We start from the raw sequence: 16,617 nt of genomic DNA on the forward strand, positions 1-16,617 counted from the left end.
TCAAACCTGAATCACCCCTTCACATTTTCTCCTCCAAGACTTCTTACATGCATCCCCATTCCTCCTTTCTAAATCACCTCTTCACATTCTGTCCTCCAGGTCTTCTCATATGTGTCTAGTTTCCTCCTTTCTAAATCACCTCTTCACATTCTTACCCCACGTCTTCTTGTACATATGCCTTTCCCCTTTTTCTTCCTAAATCACCTTCACATTCTCACCCCCAGGTCTTTTCCAATGCTTTTACCTGCCTCCTTCCTTAAAGCGAACCTGTCACCAGCATTTCACCTATTGAACTTTACTTATCCCTCACTGGCCGCTGCTATCAAAAGTTCATTGCCATTATCCCCGCTCCTAAACACCTCCTCTAACTGTAAATAACGGTCTGCAAACATTTTGCAACTTTTATCATAGTAATCCGGTGTCCCTTTGTGCGCACACCCCAGAAGAGGACATCAATGCACATGTGTGGGATTTTGTGTGCTGGGGGGAGGTGATGAGCTGTCAATCAAAAGTAAGGAGGCGGGGTAAACTCGGAAAGACTTGAGGATTGAAGATATGACTCTTTTGAGACGAAGATTTGACTCTTATGCTCATTAGCATATGATGTGGGAACACTAAAAAACTGAATACTAAAGCTACAGAGCCGACTAAGAAGACAATTATAGGTTATATAGAAATGATTTTTCACCCACTACCCCCTGGTATTGCTGGTTTAATAGGTGAAATGCTGGTGACAGGTTCCCTTTAATCATCGTTTCACATTCTCACTCCCAGGTCTTCTCATATGCTTCTTGTTTCCTCTTTCCTTAATAACCTCTTTACTTTGTGAATGCCAGGTCTTTTCCCATGCCTCTCCCCTCCTCCTTCGCAAATTGCCTCTACACATTCTCATCCTAGCTCTTATACCATGTTTCTCCCTTCCTCCTCCCTAATTTACCTCTTCACTTGGTCACCCCTAGGTCTTCTTGAATTTCTTTTTCCTCCTTTTCCCTTAACCACCTCTTCACATTCTCACCCCAGGTCTTTTCGTATGCCTTTCCCTTCCTCCTTCCGGAATAATTTTTCACATTTTTTCACATTCTCACCCCCAGGACTTCTCCCATGCCTCTTCCTTTCTCCTTCCTAAATTACCCCTTGGCTTTGTCACCATGGGTCTTCTCCCATGCCTCTTTCCTCCTCTTTCCTAAATCACCTCTTCACATTCTCACCCCATGTCTCCTCCTATTCGTCTTCCCTCCTTCTACCTATATCACCTCTTCACATTCTCCCTTGCTCTGGAATATTCTAACGTAATCCATCCTTTTATTTCCAACTCTCTCCATCCATCATAACCCTTTTGCAAAATGTTGGCTTTTAATGGTGCTGAATAAATCATTATTAATAATACTACAGATGGAAAAAGTGATGTCTGTTTGAAGGAGAACTGGTTACTAGTGAAGACCTTTTTGGATTAGGTAATTTTACAGAACTAGTTGGTGTAATTTCCATGAAATCAATATTGACATAAGACAACCACTGAATAACATCTGGTGTCAGAGGCAGCCGAAATAGCTGATCGTGCGGGGTCTGGCTGTCGGAACCCCACACATCATATACTGATGACCTATCCTGTGGATAGGTCATATGTATGAAAAACCGCCCCATGCCCAGACAACCCCTTTAAGGTTTTTTCCCCTAGATGGATGAGCAGATGAGTAGCTACATATCTAATCACCCCCTGCACCTAATCAGGACATTTGTGGGCTCTGTGACTGAGATATTTACTGGCATCTGGATCATAGAGATGGTGGTAATTGTGTGAAGATATGTGCATGTAGATACAGGCATAAGTGGCATGTATGGACTCCACACACATTACAGTTTTATTTTTAGAAGGGTTGTGTGTCTCAGGCTCTTCTTGGGTCAAACTTTTAGTCTCAAATATGACTTTTTATTAATTTTTTACCAAATGTTACACTTTGATGCAAAATAGCATGGAGGCGCCCATTGATGTAAAGTCCTGGGTGCCATTTTTTCAATATGTAAGGTATCTACATTCAGAAAATATATGGGTAAGGGGTTATAATGTGATTTATTTTATAATTCAGGTTTTATTCGTATGTCAAAAGTGTGAAAATAGTCGTGGCAGCAAATGGATAAGAACTATAAGCCGTTTCAAATCCCACAGGAAAATGAGCAATCAGCAGAGTCTATTGGCAGTATTATTGAATGAGTACTGTTGCCAAGGAGAACCAGTATGATAATAATATTATACAATTCCTTCATTCCATCATTAATGGAACCTTGTCGATGCTGGATTATCAAAGTTCTGGATTGTTGGACATTGTTGGAAAACTATATCATTAGACACTCTGATAATGGTTAAAAGTATAATTTTTTTTCGGTATTAGACAATTAGTTAAAACTAGTTATATGAATTAGACTTGAATAATTCCATGTTACTACTTCATTTAATATGTCCTATAAGTGAGTGATGTTGTAATGTGTATTTTTATCTGAGTGCTTATGGGAGCTCGATGTTATCTACTGACACCTAAACAATCTAAATGTTCAAGAATTTGAAGCACAAAATGTATGTTATCTATTGGTCCTATTATAATCCAGGATCTCCCTCCTGAACAGACTTTCATATATTGAAGGAACCAAAACTATCTGGCCAAAAGTATGCAGACATCTGACCATCAAACCTACAGTATATGAGCTTGTTGGATTTCCTATTTCCAAACCATGGTTGTTAATATGTTCTGTGGCTAACAGCCTCCACTTTTCTGGGAAGACTTTCTACAAGATTTTGGAGTGTGTCTGTGGGAATTTGTGCCCATTCAGCCAAAAGAGCATTAGTGAGGTCAGGCATTGATGCTGGCATACATCCAAACCGTCCCGGATTCAGAAGGACAGCCCCGGATTCCGGGCGGTGTCCCACTGTCCTGGCCTGCTGGTGGTATATCCCGGTGTCAACTGCATTTGCGTCCTCAGGACGCAGATACAGTTGAATCTAATGCTGAAGCAAGGAACAGTCAACTCCTTGCTTCAGTGTGTGAAGCAGTCGTGAGCCGCTCAGCACAGATAGGCGTGATGCAGTGACATCATCGAGCCTGACTGCACTGAGCCACTCATAGTACAGAGCGGAGGAGCAGAGGGATCTCATCCACTCGAGGATGCCCCGGGCACAGCGCTACTTTAAGCGCTGAGCCTGGGGAAGACCTTGACGTCACTGTCCATAAAAGGATGGTGATGTCGGGTTTTCAACTATGGAGTTCCCGACCAGAGCAATGCAAGCTCTCTGGCCGGGGACTCCTGTCTTGGGAAAGCCCTAGACGTCACTGTCCATATATGGACAGTGACGTCAGGGGCTCCTCCAGGAGTGGAATCCCCAGCGAGAGCGTTGCTGACGCTTTGGCCGGGGATTCCGCTCCTGGACAGGGGCTCCCTTTAGGTGAAGCCCCTTTCCAGGAGTGGAATCCCCGGCCAGAGCATTTCCGTCACTGGCCGGGGATTCCGCTCCTAGACGGAGCCCCTGACATCACGGTCCATATATGGACAGAGATGTCAGTAGCTCCTCCTGGAGTGGAATCCCCGGCCAGAGCATTTCCAACACTCTGGTGGGGGATTCCCTTCCTAGACGGAGACCCCGAGCAGCACTGTCCATAGATGGACAGTGACGTCAGTGGCTCCTCCTGGAGCGGAATCCCGGCGACATTCTCTGGCTGGGAATTCCGCTCTTAGAGGGAGCCCCACTGGCGCTATCTTCAGAGGGAGCGCTATAGACAAGGGGGTGGCACTATTTTCAAGGGGTGTAAGGCACTATTTACATGGGCATTGTGGCACTATATGAGCTCTATCTACAGGGGACACTGTGGCTCTATCTACATGGGCATTGTGGCAATTTATATGTGGGCACTGTGGCACTATGTGCACTGTGGCACTATCTACAGTGGGCACTGTGGTAGTATGTGAGCACTGGCACTATCTATGTAGGCACTATTTACAGTGGGCACTGTACCACTATCTTCAGGGGCATTGCGGCATTATCTACATGGGCACAGGGGTGTTTTCAGGGGGTTGGGACAAAATAACCCTGATAAATTAAATCCATCCTTTTTTTAATGGCCATGAAAAACGGATGGCAAATAGCCATTAAAAATGGACAGACGGACTGGAAATGGATGAAAATTTGGAGACACACTGATGCAAAACGTCCATGAAAAACTGACAGTTGATCACTTTTTTAATAACAATTTTTTCACTGTCGTGTGAATGTAGCCTATGTATTTATTTTTTAATTTTTTTAATTAGGCATTATACTGTATGGTGGCAGTTAAGGGGGCATTATACTCTATGGGGCAATATACTGTATGGGAGCAGCTATGAGGGCATTATACTGTATTGGGGCAGCTATGGGGGTATTCTGCTGTATGAAGGCAGCTATGGGGCATTATGCTGTATGGGGGAATTTGTGTGGGCATTATACTATATGTGGGCATCTGTGTTGGCTTTATATTGTATGGGAGCAGCTATGGGAGCATTATACTGTGTTGGGGTTCTATGGAGGCATTGTACTGTGGGGAGGCATTATGGGAGCATGATACTGTGTGGGCTGAACTGGGTATGTATAGGCGGGGATTGTGCGAAGTAAAAGGCGTGGCTTAAAAGGGAAAAAAATGTGTCCCTCTTTGCGATACTTGAAAGTTGGGAGGTATGGATGCTGCTCCAATTCATGCCAAAGGTGTTGAATGGGGTTGAGCTCAGGGCTGTGTTCTTCCACACCAAACTCCTTACACCATGTCTTTGTGGACCTCGCTTTGTGTACTGTTTGTCAAGAATTGTTATACTTCTCGGGTATAAATTAAGAGGCATAGAACATAAACTTGCTAGTAAATATTGGTTGCCTTAAAGGGCTAATCAATTTTAATCTTCTGACACTTCAGAAATACTAGAACCCTTAATTGAAGAGACCACAAACGCCCTGTAAAATTAGGGAAACCCACTACTTAACCTAAAGGAGATTCATCGGGAGTTGCCAGGTTGTCTGTATGGAAGTTCTCTGGAACAGTACAACGTTGTTGTCCTTCTGAGTGAAGGATGCTGGGCCAGCTCCTACCTTGGGTCCTCAGCTGAGTTAGAAATACCACTTCCCTATAGATTTCTATGTATAAGAAGCACAGTAAAAACCCAGATATTCCCTATAAGTGTTAGAAAATAGTCATATACTGGTTGTCACAGTTTAGTTTTTTCGATCTTCTGGAAGCATTGAAGGGGCTGTCTGAATTGAACAACCGTTTCTCACTAACCCCTCTTTGAACAACTGTTATCTCCAAAGGAAAGATCTTAATCTCCCCAGCAGCTCCTATAACATTACACAGCGACCAATGAAAGCAATAGGCCAAGAGTATAATGCATGGATGAGACTGGTTCTCCAGATGGAGAGCTGCACTTTTTATTTTTATCTGTTCACTGCTCTGAATGATAAAGGGGGTTACTAAGCAGGGGACTCCCTCTCAAACATCCACCTGCTATAATGGGATATATGGACAGGGGTGCCTAAAGCAGACTGTTCCTTTAACTGCAAGTCACTTATAGAGTGAGAATTTTAAAACCCCAAAATTTTTAATATTCTTATCTTCTTGATTTGGTGCAATTCCAGCACTGCTATTTCCCCCTGATCCTGATCCTTGTTCGCAACTGTATGTAATGACGTGCTACCCATGTAATGTCAAATCACGTGACCGTGGGGGCTAATCACAGCCACATGATGTAACATCAGGGTGGACAGATCTTTACCACTGTAGGCCTCAACTGGACATGGACAGCACATCATTATGTACAGTTGGTAATCAAAAGGGACCAGAATTGCTGGATGGTAAGGGTATCACAATTTTTTTTTTAACATTTTCTTTCTGAAAATCTTGTCAGAGACATGCAGTACCCTCTGTCACTGAACCCTGATTCAGGTCTTAGCAAACAATACAGCCGCTCTGTATACACAACACAAAGCAGCAGCGTCTCAAAAAGTAAAAATACTGTTTAATACAATGTATTTCGGAAGTTTCACCAATCACTGATCGAAAAAAAAAAAAAAAACCACGATGTGAAAGGTGTACATAGCCTTTAATTGCTATGTATACCTTGTATCTAAAATGAAAAATGAATGAACAATCGTCTTAAAGAAGACTTGTCAGCTCCACTGACATGTCTGCTTTAGTAAATATGTGTACCATGATATAACAATGCTGGAGCATCTTTTCTTACAACTTTAAGGGTATGTTCACATGTGCACGTCCGTTACGGCTGAAATTACGGCGCTGTTTTCAGGCGAAAACAGCTCCTGAATTTCAGATGTAATGGCATGTGCAGGCGTTTTTCGCAGCGTCCATTACGGACGTAATTGGAGCTGTTTTTCTATGGAGTCAATGGAAAACGGCTCCAATTACGTCCCAAAAAGTGACATGCACTTCTTTGACGCGGGCATCTTTTTTATGCGCCATCTTTTGACAGCAGCCCATTAAAAAAATGACCGTCTGCACAGTACATCGTAAAACCCATTCAAATGAATGGGCAGATGTTTGCCGACGCTTTCAAGAAGTATTTTCGGCCGTAATTCCAGGCGTAAAACGCCTGAATTACGTCCGTAAATAGGGTGTGTGAACATACCCTTAGTGTCTTCGTCTCGGTGCTCACAGTCTTAGACTGTGTAGGGACACATCCTGTTGACCAGGTAAATGGTAGCACACAGTTGCCAATTGCATCATACATTTCTTGGAGGAATAACAGAGGAACGTCACAACTCAGAGTTCTAAAGAAAGATGTTCCAGAATGGTTGTTGGGGAAAACAAGTATTTACTAAAATAGACATGTCAGGACAGGTGACAGGTCCTCTTTAATTACAATTTCCTATTTTGTGTCTACACCTCCTATGCAAACCTATGTGTCTACATGGTAACAAACGACAAACAAACTGTAGTCTAATTCTGTCATACTCCCTTCCATCTGCCCCTTACTTCTTAGTAACTTAAGGAACAGAGGGCAGTATGATGGCAGGATTAAACTAAACAGGGATGTAGTCTGTTACCATGGAGACTCATGAGTCTGCATAGAAGCTGTAGACAGATTTTTAATCAAGACTATGAAAAGTTGCATCATTTTTTCTTTCAAAAATAGAACAATACAAAAAAATTATTTTCTAAGAGGGATATAGACTTTAAATCTGGGGTGCACAACCTTTTCTGGTCGAAGGGCATCATTGTCAGATTGTACTGCTTTCATGGAGCGCAATGAAACTTATTCGCCATCTGGAACATTTATGGCATATCGATAGTATATGTCATAAATGGCAGATGGAGTTCCACTTTTGAGGGTGTTTGGCAACTCCCATTAATTACAATGGATAGAACAGCATGCATGCTTGGCCGTGCCTCCACCTTATCTCATTCTCTCCGGAGTACCAATATGCAGATAGGGCATAAATATGTCGGATTGGAATACCCCTTAGGCCTCATGCACACGGCCGTAGCCATGTGCACGGCTGTGATTTTCGGGTCGGACGGCTGCGGAGTGTCACCCGCGGGCCACCTGCAAATCATGGGCCATGCACATGGCCGCGTGCATTCATTTCTTTGAGCGTGGACCGCAAAACACGGCCGTAATAAGACATGTCCGTTCTTTCTGCAGTCCGGGCTCCTTATCCATGCACGGACTGTGGAAACCACGGTCGTGTGCATGGGCCCATTGAAATTAATGGGGCCGCAATTCACCCGCATATTACGCAAAAATATGTTTGTGCGCATGGGGCTTTACACTGGATAAAACTGACGTACTGCATTATGCTTAGTGCAGGACCTGAGGAGGCAATTAATGACAGGGATTCAAAAAGCACCAAATTAAGAATACCAGTCGTGCACTCCACCCTCGGCCTGTGCTCGTCATAACACAGTAAAAGATTATGAGCCCTATACCTGTGCCAGATGCACAGTGTCCCACAGTAGTGTAAACCACACATTGCCTCTAGTAGTGCCAGCCCCACAGTCCCCCCTAAAACAGTTGCAGCCACAGAATGCCGCTGGGGGCAGCACAGAACGGCTTTGCGGGCCGCATGTGGTCCCCGGGCTGCAGGATATCTACCCTTTGCACTAAATGCTGTATAATGTCCTTGTACTTTTATTGCAGACTGTGCTACATTAAAAAGCAGTTTATTAAGAAATAAAAGATTTAGTAATTAAAAAAACCTGTGACTCACCTGGTCCTGTGGCTGAGGGGATTTCATTTATTTTTTTCAAATTTCTTCATTTTGAGAGTGTTTCGGAATTTTTTGAAGCATTTAAGAAAAACGTTTCTTACTTTGTTTAAAAAAAAAATATGGCCGCCTTGAATTGTAAAAATGTAATTCATCACCCGGGACCTCAAGTGACCTTTCCTGTGATGAAAAAGTAGATTACTCTTCTGTGCAATTTTGTTTTCTGCTGTTATTTTTCCTTCAAGGACAGAGATATGTGAATGTTATATGTGAACACGTTACTTACAATTCTGTTACTACAATTTTGTGTAAATTAAGGGTAAACATTGGATATAATATAGAATTTCTGTGAAAAGGTAATGAAAAAATAAACCATTACCTAAGGTGGGAGATGCCAATAAAATACATGAGCACAGGAAAATTATTTTGATATGCACACAAGCAATGGATTCTTCATATTACTGGAATTTTTTAATATCCAAACTATTCGAAAGAATTTGTTAAAGCTTCCCAGAACCTCGTCAGCTCCTCCTAATGAAGGTTCCTGGCTCTTTTTCACACTGACTCTTTTAGGATGTTTTGGGGAGAAATATTGGACCCTCTTTGGCAAAATTTGATTGGAGTAGCCTAACCTTGGGTGTAAGGGAGTCCCCAGGATAGCCTTTGGTGGGTGGAAAACCGGGAAGGTGAGACTGATCCATAGCCACAAATACTGGGGAACAGACAAGAGACACAAACATAACCAAAGTTCCACCGATATGCTGCAACCAGGGAGAAGCTCAAAAGCATGAGCGAAGCAAAGGGTCAGAGCGAGGAACATCCCGGAATACAACACTAGGCATAGACACTCAGATAATGTGGCAGGTTTACTAAGACTGGCATTGCATATGCCAGTCTTAGTCTGAAGTCCGCAGAAGTAAGATGTACCACATTTATTAAGGGGTGCACATCCCTTGATCAATTTTCGTAATAATTTACAAAGTCAGTTTCTGGCATAAATTATAGCAACTTTGACAGGCCACAGGTTTTCTCACCATGTGTGGCCAAAGTGTGCCATAATTTGCGACTTTATAACGCCAAAAAACTGGCATAAAACCCTTTATAAATTCACCCATATGTGTATCTGGAGATGGCGGGTTAATCCCACACCATTGCTTAAAAAACCCCATAAGAAAACACGTTTTGAGTTCACCAAACACCTTGTGGCAGATTCTCCAAACACATGAAGAAGGTTCTCTGGTCAGATGATACTAAAATTTAACTTTTTGACCATCATGGGGAACACTGTGACGCAAACGTAACACTTCCCATCACCCCAAGAACACAATTCCCACAGTGCTGCAGGGTGGTGGCAGCATCATTCTGTGGGGGGCAGGGACTGGAAAACTGGTCAGGATTGAAGGAAAGACGGATGGCAGTAAATACAGGGCAATGTTTCAGTCTGCCTGAGATTTGAGATTGGGAAGGAGGTTCACCTTCCAGCAGGACAATAACCCTTAACATCCTGCTAAAGCTTCACTGGAGGGGTTTAAGGGGAAATATTGAAATGTCTTGGAATGGCCAAGTCAAAGCCCAGACCTCAATCCAATAGAGAATCCGTGGCACGATTTGTAGACGCTGAACACCAACGCAACCCGTCTAACATGTAGGAGTTGGAGCAGTTTTGCCTGGAAGAATGGAAAAAAATCCCAGTGTGTAGATGTACTGAACTAATAGAGACAAACCCCAGGAGACTTGTGTCTGTAATTGCAGCAAAAAAGGTGCTCTATAAAGTACTGACTTTCAGGGGGTGAATACTTATACACAACAAAGTTCTCAGGTTTTTGTCTTAACCCCTTCCCGACATTTGCCTTATATATAAGGCGCTGTCGGGCAGGGCTTCCCGCAAAGCGCAGTACCATTACGTTGCGGTGATAGTGCGGGCTCAGGAACTGAGCCCGCACCATCACCGCCGGGTGCGAGCTGTATGTTAAAGCTGGCACACTGAGGTAACGGCCAGGACCGGAGCTAGCATCCGATCCGGCCGATTAACCCCTCAGATGCTGCGTTCAATAGAGATCGCAGCATGTGAGGAGTTTTTAGCCAGTGATCGCTGGGTTGCCGGTGGCTGCAATGGCAGTCACCATTGCAGCCAGTATTAGGTAAGGCCTCTCGGTCAGCCAGCAACGGAAGCCTCCTATGTCCCGCTCGCCGACGGGGTCTAAAAGGCTTCTGGTACTATCGGCAAGATGGCGCCGGCTCAGCTTCCAGCTCAGAAGCTGAGCCGGCGTCATCCACATTGGCTGTCCGCTGTATGTTACAGTGGATACCCCTCTGTAACGGCAGAAACTGGAGCTAGCTCCGATTCCTGCCGATAACACCTTCGTTGCAGCGATCCAATGCTATCGCTGCATCTTAGTGGTTTAGAGCAAATTGGCAGCCTGCCATGCGATGGCAAGGATGCCAACTGCTACTATGGCAACAGGAGGCCTAACAATGGCCTCCTGTCTGCCATTACGGAAGCCGATTAGGCCCAGATCGGCTTGCTGTCAGTGAACAACTGACAGTTCTAATACATTGCACTACATAGGTACTGCACTGTATTAGAACATCAATAAAACATTTGGACCTTCAAGTCATAAAATAAAAGTTTCAAGTAATAACATAAAACACGATCGCCCTTTTTCCCTTTATCAAGTCATTTATTATTGGAAAAAAAAATACATATTTGGTATCGCCGCGTCCGTAACGTCCTGAACTATAAAAATATTATGTTATTTGTCCCGCGCAGTGAACCCCGTAAAAAAAAAACTAAAAAATAATGCCAGAATTGCTGTTTTTTTTGGTCACATTGTCTTCCAAAAATTGAAATGAAAAGTGATCAAAAAGTCGCACGTATCCAAAAATGGTACCTATAAAAACTATAGCTCATCTTGCAAAAAACAAGCCCTCATACTGCACCGTCGACAAAATTTTTTAAAAGTTATGGCTCTTACAACTTGGCGACAGAAAAAATACATTCTTTGTACAAAAGTAATTTTATTGTGCAAAAAGTTGCAGAGCAAAAAAGTCCTATAAATTTGGTATCACCGGAATCATACTGAGCCGTAGAAAAAAGATAGCATGTAATTTATTATGCGTGGTGAACGCTATATAAAAAGAACTAAAAAAATATGCCAGAATTGCTGTTTTTTGATCACCTTGCCTCAAGTGATCAAAAAGTCGCATGCACCCCAAAATGGTACCAATAATAACTACAGCTCGTCCCGCAAAAAAAACAGCCCTCATACCACTACGTCTATGAAAAAATAAAATAAGTTAAGGCTCCAATAAGTCAGGAAAGAAAAATATGCGGTTGTGCAGGCCCGAGGGGAACATTTCTTGTGTTTCAAGTGGCGATTTATCAAGGCCCTAAAACTAGGGAACCAGGAAGGGGAGGGCCCAAACATATCTGCTGGATGCGAGGGTGCCCGTATTATACCAGGACAACACTTCCAAGCAAAATTCCCCAAACTGCAAAGGTGCGGAGTGTGGACCAAAAGGGGGTTAAGCAAAGACATTTATCAGTGCGACACTGGCCTATGCAGAAAGGATTGCTTTACAGCGTAACAAATATTTATGGATTATTTTATTGTTTACCCCATTATTATACCACCTGGCTGTGCCCCTGATGTACTCTGCCCAGCTGACATATGCCCCACATTATAAACTGAAATACCAGTAAAACTCCAAACAAAACTACTACCAAGCAAAATGCACGCTCCAAAAGCTAAATGGCGCTCCTTCTCTTCTGAGTCCTACAGTGTGCCCAAACAGCAGTTTACTTCCACATATATGGCATCGCTATACCCGGGAGAACCCTTTTAACAATTTTTGGTGTGTGTGTCTCCAGTGGCACAAGCTGGGCACGTCATATTTCCCACTGAAATGACATATCTAGGGAAAATTTTTAATTTTTCCTTTGCACCATCCGCAATGCAATAATTTATGGAAAAGACCTGTGGGGTGAAAATGCTCACAACACCCCTTAATAAATGCCTTGAGGTGTGTAGTTTCCAAAATGGGGTCACTTCTCAGCGTTTTCTTTTATTATTTCATATCCGAACCTCTGCAATTGTGAACCAATACTGTGTAAGTTGCCAAATTAGGCCTCAATTTCTCATGGTACTCTTTCACTCCAGAGCTCTGTCAATAGTTCAGGCAAAAGATTAGGGCCACATGTAGGGTGATTCTAAATCCGGGAAAGACTGCATAATAATTAGTTAGCTGTCTTGTTATGGTGGCACGAGCTAGGCACCACATATTTGCATATCTATGGAAAAAAAATCTAATTTTCACTTTGCACACTAATTTCTGCAAAACCTCTGCGGGGTTAACATGCTCGCTACACCCCTAGGTGAATACCTTGAGGGGTATAGTTTACAAAATGGGGTCACATGTGGGGGGTTTCCACTGTTTTGGTAACACAGGGGCTTTGCAAATGCAACATAGCACCCAGAAACCAATCCAGCAAAATCTGTACTCCAAAAGCCAAATGGCGCTCCTTCACTTCTGAGCCCTGCCATGTGCCCAAACAGCAGTTTATGACCACAAATGGGGTATTGCCGTACTCGGGAGAAATTGTTTTACAAACGTTGTGGTTCTTTTTCTGAAAAATTAAAAATTTTGAGCTAAAGCTACGTCTTATTGAAGAAAAAGTGTTGGTTATTTTCACTGCCCAATTCTAATAAAATCTATAAAACCCCTGTGGGGTCAAAATTCTCACTACACCCGTAGATGAATTCCTCAAGGGGTGTAGTATCCAAAATGGGGTCACTTGTGTGAGGTTTTCACTGTTTTGTCCCTTCGAGGGCTTTGCAATTGTGACATGGCCTCCGCAAACCATTCCTGCTATACTTGAGCTCCAAAAGCCAAATCGTGCTCTTTCCCTTCTAAGCCCTGCCGTGTGTCCAAACTGCCATTTAGAAATAGCCCATATGTGGGGTATTGTTTTAAATCGGGAGAAATTACTTTACAAATGTGGCGGTGCTTTTTCTCTTTTAGTCCTTGTGGAAATGAGAAAAAATTAACTAAACCTACATTTTCTTTGAAAGAATGTAGATTTACATTTTTACGGCCTACTTCCAATAATTTGTGCAGTAAACCTGTGGGGTCAAAATGCTCATTATACCCCTAGATAATTTCCTTGAGGGGTCTATTTTCCCAAATGGGGTCACTTTTGGGGGATTTCCACTGTTTTGGCACCGCAAGAACCCTTCAAACCTGACATGGTGTCTAAAATATTTTCTAATAAAAAGAAGGCCCCAAAATACTCTAGGTGCTCCTTTGCTTCTGAGGCCGGTGCTTCAGTCTATAAACACACTAGGGCCACATGTGGGATATTTCTAAAAATTTCAGACTCTGGGCAATAAATATTGTGTTGCATTTCTCTGGTAAAACCTTCTGTGTTACAAAAAAAATGGATTACAAATTAATTTCTGCAAAAAAAAGTGAAATTTGTAAATTTCACCTCTACTTTAATTCCTGTGAAAAGTCTAAAGGGTTAAGAAATTTTCTAAATGCTGTTTTTAATACTTTGGGGGTGAAGTTTTTAAAATGGACTGACTTTATTGGGGGTTTCTAATATATAAGGCCCTCAAAGCCACTTCACAACTGAACTGGCCTCTGTAAAAATAGCCTTTTGACATTTTCTTGAAATTGTGAGAAATTGCTGCTAAAGTTCTAAGCCTTGTAACGCCCTAAAAAAATAAAACTATATTAAAAAAACCATGCCAATCTAAAGTAGACATTTGGGCGATGTTAATTAACAACTATTTAGTGTGGTATAACTGCCTGTCTTACAAGCAGATACATTTAAATTTAAAAAAATGCTCATTTTTGAAATTTTTCACAAAATTTTGGTGTTTTTCAAAATTAAATATTGAATGCATCAAGCAAATTTTGCCAGTAACATAAAGTCCAATGTGTCACGAGAAAACAATCTCAGAATCGCTTGGATAGGTAAATGCATTCCGAAGTTATTACCACATAAAGTGAAACATGTCCGATTTGAAAAATTAGGCTCTGTCAGGAAGGTCAAAAGTGGTCAAAGCGGGAAGAGGTTAATTATTGTTTGTGTCACAATAAAAAACAGACTTGGTAGACATGTTGTTGTACAAACCCCTCATTTTAATTAAAGGTTATAATGCAAAAAAACAGGAAAAACACCAAGAGGGGGTGAATACTTTTGCAAGGCACTGCAGCCTAACACTGAAATGTTTTTAAATTGAAAAAAAAAAAACCTAAAATCTGATTTTGTTTTTTTAAAATAATTAGCACATTTTTGTATTTTCGGTCTGGAATTTTACCTAGTGATGATTTGTTTTGTATCTGGAACATAGAGAATGTGATCAGATATTGAATATTATATTCTCATAAATAAACCATATATTTATTCTTTTATTTTAGAGTGACCGACTCCTCATCAAAGGAGGGAGAATCATCAATGATGACCAGTCGTTCTACGCCGATATTTACCTCGAAGATGGCCTTATCAAGTATGTGCTTACAATCCCCAATTATTTTTTTTCATGAGTTCACCTTCTGTAATCTTTTTTCTAAAAATAAGTACATTACACATGATACATACGGTGTAGATGATTACCCCTCCCCTTGCCTTGTCCTATTAGGCAAGTCATTGCCACCGGCTATCAGGGTATGCTAGGCATTGTAGTTTTGCAACAGCTGGAGAGCCACATATTGGAGATCACTGCTTTAATATAAAGGAGAACAGATACCAAATCGCCATGCTTTTTAGGGTGTTTTCTACTAAAAAATGTCTTACTGCTGGGCCACTAAAAACTTTAAGGTGGTCCAACTGCTTCCCAAATCCGTCAGAGGAACAGATGAACGGAAAGCAGAACAGAAACGATAGTTTTCGTTTGCATTACCAATTCATTTCAATGTTAATGCTTCTGTTTCAGTTGGATTCCGATTGTTTCCTTTTTTTTTTAACATTGAAATCAATGGTAATGCAAACAAAAGCTGTCGTTTCTGTTCGGCTTCGTTTATCCGTTCCACTGACTGAATAGATGAACGAAAACCCCAAATGGAACCCGACGCTGATGTGAACAGGCCCTTAGGTCTGTTAGAGTTTTCTGTCTCTGAGTAACAAGAATGTTCCTATTTACTGACAGCAAACAGAGAAATTGAAAATGTTGAGGAATCGATACACAAATTGTTTAGATGCAGAACTTTTCATTATACAATGAATACTCTTTAATCTGGGAAAAACTCCTTTTGAAGGTAAAACGAAGTTATTAAAATGGGCATTCCCATCATTTAGGCCTCATGCACACGACCGTATTTTTGCCCCTGAAATTTATCCGCGTTTTTGCTGATAAATTGCGGACCCATTCTTTTCTATGGCCCCATGCACATGAGGCGACAAGCCTTCTTTACCGTGAGAACTGTGAATCTATGGAATAGCCTACCGCAGGAGCTGGTCACAGCAGGGACAGTAGATGGCTTTAAAAAAGGGTTAGATAATTTCCTAGAACAAAAAAATATCAGCTCCTATGTGTAGAAATTTTTCCTTCTCTTGGTTGAACTTGATGGACATGTGTCTTTTTTCAGCCGTACTAACTATGTAACTATGTAACTATGTAACTATGATCGTGATTTACGGCTTCACAAATGCTGGTGATTTGTTGTGGAGTCCGGATGTGACATCGATGAACAACAAGAGTTTCGGACCCGTGGTTTTGCAGACTGCAAAACCATAATGGTTGTGTGCATGAGGGCTTAATGTTAGGATATGTTGCTAAATAACAATAAGCAAAATAACGTTATTTTTTTTTTAACATTTAGACAAATTGGAGAGAATTTGATTGTTCCTGGTGGAGTGAAGACCATTGAAGCCAATGGGCGTATGGTTGTTCCTGGTGGGATCGACGTTAACACATATCTCCAGAAGCCGTATCTGGGCATGACGACACTTGATGATTTCTACCAAGGAACTAAAGCTGCAGTATCAGGAGGAACCACCATGATCAGTGAGTAGATGAAGAGTATATCTATACAGTGCATTCGGAAAGTCTTCAGACCCTTTCAATTTTTTCACATTTTGTTATGTTGAGGCCTTGTGCTAAAATAAAACAATTCACGTTTTTTCCCCCATCATTCTGCACTCAATACCCCATAATGACAAAGTGAAGACAGAATTTTACAAATTTTTGCAAATTTATTAAAAATGAAAAACTCAAATTTCGAATGGACATATTAAGTATTCAGACCCTTTGGTAGGATAATTGAAATTTAGCTCATGGGTCCCCCATTTCTGTAGATCATCTTTGAAATGTTTCTACATCTTGACAATCGGAGTCCACCTTTGGTAAACTCATTTGATTGGACATGATTTGGAAAGACAC

At 41.7% G+C, this 16,617-nt stretch overlaps 1 protein-coding gene across 2 annotated transcripts in view; it reads left to right on the forward strand.

The window, feature by feature from the left end:
* CRMP1 (collapsin response mediator protein 1) overlaps window positions 1-16,617 on the forward strand; it is a 76,401-nt gene that overhangs the window by 31,246 nt on the left and 28,538 nt on the right. For both annotated transcript variants that reach the window (XM_075857974.1, XM_075857983.1), the window contains exons 2-3: window positions 14,657-14,745; window positions 16,058-16,242. In XM_075857974.1, the coding sequence (XP_075714089.1) occupies window positions 14,657-14,745; window positions 16,058-16,242 (274 nt within the window). The remainder of the gene's footprint in view (window positions 1-14,656; window positions 14,746-16,057; window positions 16,243-16,617) is intronic.

The sequence above is a fragment of the Rhinoderma darwinii genome, chromosome 1 (assembly GCF_050947455.1).
Source record: "Rhinoderma darwinii isolate aRhiDar2 chromosome 1, aRhiDar2.hap1, whole genome shotgun sequence".
NCBI classification, from domain to species: domain Eukaryota; kingdom Metazoa; phylum Chordata; class Amphibia; order Anura; family Rhinodermatidae; genus Rhinoderma; species Rhinoderma darwinii.